Source organism: Hippopotamus amphibius, chromosome 9 (assembly GCF_030028045.1).
Source record: "Hippopotamus amphibius kiboko isolate mHipAmp2 chromosome 9, mHipAmp2.hap2, whole genome shotgun sequence".
Taxonomy (NCBI): Eukaryota; Metazoa; Chordata; class Mammalia; order Artiodactyla; family Hippopotamidae; genus Hippopotamus; species Hippopotamus amphibius.
The window spans coordinates 62476027-62482100 of NC_080194.1; the positions used below are offsets into that span (position 1 = coordinate 62476027).

General features: G+C 47.0%; 1 protein-coding gene across 5 annotated transcripts in view; it reads left to right on the top strand.

Annotated features, from left to right (window-relative positions):
- GRM5 (glutamate metabotropic receptor 5) overlaps positions 1-4659 on the top strand; it is a 508470-nt gene extending 503811 nt beyond the window's left edge. For 2 of the 5 annotated variants that reach the window (XM_057748474.1, XM_057748475.1), the window contains one exon: positions 3780-4659. In XM_057748474.1, the coding sequence (XP_057604457.1) occupies positions 3780-4659 (880 nt within the window). The remainder of the gene's footprint in view (positions 1-3779) is intronic. The other 3 variants (XM_057748477.1, XM_057748476.1, XM_057748478.1) reach the window with 3 other exon arrangements.
- Positions 4660-6074: the final 1415 nt, after the last annotated feature.

Here is a 6074-nt window from a genome sequence, read left to right on the forward strand (position 1 = left end):
TTTTAAAATGGAATGCATTTATTCACTCAACTTTTAGCGAAAAATATTACTGAGCAGGCAATGCACTGGGTATTGTGGATATCACAGGGAACGAAGACCCCTCTGCCTCTGCCTTCAAAACGCTCCACCCAGCAGAGGAGATGCACAAACAACAAAAAGTTATTCAGTGCCTAAGGCAGGAACTCTGGGAATCTAACTCAGTCGGGATGGGGTCAGGAAAGCTTCCTTTAAGAAAAAGCAACTAAGGTAGAGTCCAAAAACATTTAAAAAAAAAAAAAGAAAAAAAGAGATAGGGGTGTACTTAGGCAAAAAGGAAGGAAAAGGCAGAGGAGGGAGCACAATGAAAGAGCAGGAAGAGGTAAACTCTGCAAGTGGAATAACGTTGAATTTAGGGGAGTAGAGGTGATCACCCAAGGAGACAGCATAGGGTGAGTAAAAGACATCGCAGATAAAACCCTATGTAACGCCAAAGCTGGGTACAGTCGGTGAGATTAAGGAGGAACAACCAAAAATATGTTATGGCCTTACCATAAATATTTACTTTGCACTGAATTCTCTGTTCCTCAACCAGAGCTCATAACAGCACTGGGTACAGTCGGCCCTTGGGATCCCTTGGGCATTGATTCCACAAGCCAAGCCCCAGCAGAGACCAAAGCCCAAGTTGCTCAAGTCCCTTATGTAAAACTGCATAGTACAATGAACACAGTCGGTCCTCAGTATTCTCAGGTTTCGCATCTGCAGATTCAACGAACCTTAGACCTGACTGCTTTGGGTTGAATCCGTGGGTGCGAATCTGCAGATAGGGAGGGCCAATTGTAGTATGTTATTTTTGTTTCTTGAAACTTAGTATTCACATAGAATGCAAAAAAAAAATAACATCTTAGATACCTTCTCCTTACCGGAACCTTTCACTTTCATTGTCTCCTTTAATCCTCACAACTATCTTCACTAAATGATATACTATCTGTTTTTTTACTGAGGCTTAAGGCTTAAAATAATAATAATAATTCTTTTCCAAGCATCTAGAATGGCAGATCCAGAATTAGAATGCAGATTTTAGGATCCTTTGTCCACTGCACTTTCCAGGACACCACACAACATCCCTGTTGGCTTAAGAATCCTATTCATCCATCAGACACTTATTAAGATCTTGCTGTGCGCCAATGAACGAGATAGATAAGGTCTCTGTCTTCATGGAAACAACATTACACTAACAGACTACTGTCGTAGGTCAGTTTTTTCTTAAGAATTCCCATTTACTTTGGAGGAAAAAAATACTCCATGACCCAAGAAATGAAGTGCTCAGATCTGTAATCCTGTGTTCATTTGCATTGTTATTAAGATTGTCTGGTTCTCTCTCACCCATGTGACCATAGACCCTGTGACACTGAGCAAAGACCTGGCCAGGCAAGATGACAGTACTTTGTGCAGATTGCTTGGTTAGGATAGTTTCCTTCTCACACATTCACCCAAAAGTTTTTCAATATGCTATCATGTTTTGGAGCCTGGCTACATGTGATTCCAATGACTGTCGCTGTTAAAGTTATATTCCATCAAAACCCCTCTGAGCTGGGAGCAAGAACGTTCCTAGAGCTTGGTAGAATAAATCCAGTTATACTTCTAGTTTCTAGCTTATGCTTTGTATTAAAAGTGGTCTCTTTACCTGAAAGACTAATTGCCCCTCCTTAACGGACATGTCTGTTTCTTATCCTGCCCTTAGGAGAGAAATGGGGTTGCTGGCAACCATCTTCCCAGTCAAATCCCATAAATCATCTGGCCCATTTTTTTCTGTGCCATGTTCCAGAAGCTATTGGACACTTGGGAAGAAAAAACAAGTAATGCACTGAAAACATAAAAGGTGGCAGATCAGGTTAATGTAAAAACAAAAACAAATCCTGAAACTCTCTGGAAAGTTAACAGGTTGGCAGGGCCCCTTCTGCTACTGGGAACGCACAGAAACCTCCAAACCTGGAAATAATTTGTTCCCTGTTCTCAGGAAAAGGAGTGGGGGGTGGAAGACATCTCACATTTCAGAATTTTGAAGGACACCAGGTTGCAATATACTGGGTAGATTAAATGGAATGAGATTTCAGTGGAAGGAGCAGCGAAAAGAAGACCAAAAAGTGGAAAGGGACAGATGAAAACACAGGAAGCGGTGTGGAAAAGACGCAGGAAGCATGTTATAGGGGCTGCAGAAACAGTGGTCTCTTATCAAGGGAGTGGACATTTCAAGCGAGAGAGGCTCTCAAAGTTGCAGTCGCAATCGGCAGTCCCAAGGCAGGTGGGCTCCAAACACAACTCAGCCCTTTGCCTGATAAAGGCAAGGTCGGCCTCCAGCAAGGAGGCCAAGGGAGCAATGGGAACCCAGAGAGAAAGGATAACTTCTCGTTAGAACTTCTCAGAATCACTTCAGGCAGCAGGGGCAGAGTGCTTGTAAAATGCATAGATCCGTGGAACCCAATCTGGACAATCAGAATCTCCCGGGGTCTTGCCCAGGTATTTGATAAATGCCCCAGGTGAGTCCTATGCACAATTAAGTTCAATAACCACCAGCTGAGATGGTAAAATTGGGTGGTCAAAGCCTTTGTTCAGTGACTGCCAAAGGCTATCTCCCCGTCACAGCACCTACAACAGAACTGTCTGGACATAACAGACTGCCTAGTTACAGAGACCTTGCATTCCTTTGTGATGGGAAATCACACCAGGATTTCTCCACATAACATTCCTGAAGGTCACAGCACATCACCTGACCATAGGTGAGGCTCTTGATAGAGAGTGTGTAGTTCCAGAGGCTACCGTGTCATTTTTAGAGGTAAGGAAGGTACAGTCAGGCTGAGAGGCTGAGGCCTTAGCCTCGTTAGAGGCTTTCTCCACCAGAGCAGATTTCAGTTTTCAGTTTCACCAGATTTCAGATTTCAGGAAGAGGGAGAAAGGCCCTAAAAAACCATGTCAGGCAGACAACACTCATCAAGATCCTAATCTGAAAGCAGTATGCTAGGTGCCAAACACAATAATACTGTAGGCTCCCTCACAGAATTGATACTCAAGTTTTAGGCCTGAAAATAAACGTGTGAGGAAAGTTTCTACTAAGTAGAAAAGTTCTAGTTAATTATAAATTAGTGTACATGTTTATCGAATTTGTATTTTCCACCAGATATGCCAGACTAAGTAAAACCATGTTCAGGAGTTCTTAATCCCTAATTAAATGCACCAACCATTGGCCTGTGGAATAAAAACTGATCTGGAACCACTATCTACTTCCTGGTAACCCCAAACTCCTACCCCTTCCCTCCCCTCTGATAACTGCATTGAGCCTCCGTTTCCTTTCAGAGGCTGCCAGCTTTGGGAAGCCCTTGCCCTGTACCACGCACGTCTACACACAACCACGTCTACACACAACCACAACACTGCAAGCCCTCGCTTCTAAGTTTGCAGCCTAACCAGCTGTTGCACTCACCCGTGGGGTCAGAACTATTGCAGAATCCCCATAGCCCTCTACCCTTACTGATATTCCCTTTGTCACACCTTCCTGGTCATGATGAACGGAAGGCCAGGTACAAGAAAGCAGCTTTGAACTCAAAACAAGCAAGCGAAAGCCACTTCCAAGATCTCTTTCCCTAGTGTCCTTTGATGCCTCATTTCCTGAGACAAGAAAACCGCCCCCCCCCCAACTCGCCAGCGTCCGAGTTCCACAGCCACCCCCCACCCGCCACCGGGGGGAAGCTCTCGGGGAGGGGGGGACCTCGCGGAGTCACCTCTTGTCTCTCTTCCCTCCGCAGCTCCAATGGCAAATCCGTCACGTGGGCGCAGAACGAGAAGAGCAGCCGGGGGCAGCACCTGTGGCAGCGGCTGTCCATCCACATCAACAAGAAAGAGAGCCCCAACCAAACGGCCGTCATCAAGCCCTTCCCCAAGAGCACGGAGAGCCGCGGCCTGGGCGCGGGCGGCGGCGCGGGCGGCGCGGGGGGCGCGGGCGGCGGCGGGCCCGAGCCCCCGGACGCCAGCCCCAAGGCGCTGTACGACGTGGTGGAGGCCGAGGAGCACTTCCCCGCGGCCGCGCGGCCGCGCTCGCCGTCGCCCATCAGCACGCTGAGCCAGCACGCGGGCTCGGCCGGCCGCACGGACGACGACGTGCCGTCGCTGCACTCGGAGCCGGCGGCGCGCAGCAGCTCGTCGCAGGGCTCGCTCATGGAGCAGATCAGCAGCGTGGTGACCCGCTTCACGGCCAACATCAGCGAGCTCAACTCCATGATGCTGTCCACCGCGGCCCCGGGCCCCGGCGCGGGCGCCCCGCTCTGCTCGTCCTACCTGATCCCCAAAGAGATCCAGCTGCCCACGACCATGACCACGTTCGCCGAGATCCAGCCGCTGCCCGCCATCGAGGTCACGGGCGGCGCTCAGCCCGCGGCTGCGGCCCCGCCGGCGGGGGGCGCCGCCCGGGAGCCTACGGCGGTGGCCGGGCCCGAGGCTGCGGCCTGCAAGCCAGACCTGGAGGAGCTGGTGGCACTCACCCCGCCGTCCCCCTTCAGAGACTCGGTGGACTCGGGGAGCACCACCCCCAACTCGCCAGTGTCCGAGTCGGCCCTCTGCATCCCATCGTCTCCCAAATACGACACACTTATCATAAGAGATTACACTCAGAGCTCCTCGTCCTTGTGAATGCCCTTGGAAAGCACGCTGGATTCCCGAACGGAGCCAAGGCCTCCGGTGTTCCCGCAGACACAGGGACAAACCTAGTCAGCTGGTGAAGACCCGAGGTGGAAGACACCAAGTACACCTGTAATGGAAACAAGAGATTAATAGTGCTATTTAACAGCAACCGACGCAGACACCAACTACAAATCTTCTGGCAGATTTTCTTCTCGTGGCCTTAGAAAACACGGGCTTTTAAGAAACACTGCTTCTATTCTTGAGGGCTGACAAAGAGTCTGTTGAAACAGTTACATACCAAGTGCTTTGCTCTAGGGAAGCAATGAGTGTGAAACAGCATAACGCAGGGGGAAAGGCATAGTTAATAAGCAACTGTAAAAAAAAAAAAAAAAGTTTTGTTTGTTTACTTTAATTCTTTTTCCAGAAGATCCTTTGATTCACCAAACATGAATGTACATTTTCTAACAAACTCAAAATCTGGGACCAAAACATCAACCTTTCTCTTCCTCTTATTTTTTTTTTTTTTTTTTTCTTTTTTCTTTCCTTTAAAGACCTTGGAAAGCAGTACTTGGGCCCAGTGTTTACTGAGGCGTTGATGTGAGTGTGTCCCATACACAACACACAACTGCATTGATGAGGGCTGCGCTGACGTATGTAGGGCTTTTACCAGACTTTCCTCTCCAATTTGGTTGTGACACCCTCTTCCAAAAGCCTGCATCCTGGATTCCACCTAGTTATTTCAATTCACCTCCATTAACCAAGAAAACCAGTGGAAGATTTCTTGACTATTTCACCATGTTGCCAATCAATACTGGAGTAGCAAAAAATATTTTCTGGAATACTGTTTTGTAATTCCCTCACTGGGGTGCGTTGTGTAGCTGGAAATTCTCTTTATAATAATAATAATAATTCTTGAGCTCCAGCTTGGTTATCTCTTTCATGAAATGTGGCCACTCCTCATTATGAATGCATTGCCAGCTAAAATATTTAAAATATGCATTTGGGCTTCTTCATACCTTTCTTTTGAGAACCTGATGCACAAAGAGCTCCTCTGTTCTTTTCAAGCCCCACCACTGGAAGAACGGTCCATAGACCCGATGAAGACATTGTCATGATTGGAGGGACTGTTGTTCAAAAAATTAACACAATCTTAATACACTGGAAATTTTAAACTGTGTCAAGTCGGCTTAGCAGAGATTTAGCTATGCCAGTGAGCAGTGATTTTAACTTTTCTTGGCTGCTTAAACAGGGCAGCTATGAACTATGACAAATGTAGATTTTTCAAAGCAATACAGAAAACTAAAACAGAGGAACCTTAATGAATATAAATCACATAGTCTTTCTTAGCCATTCCAAAAAGAGGCAAAGCAATTATTAATATTTTTCTTTTTAAAATAATTATTAATATAATTTTGTGCACTTCA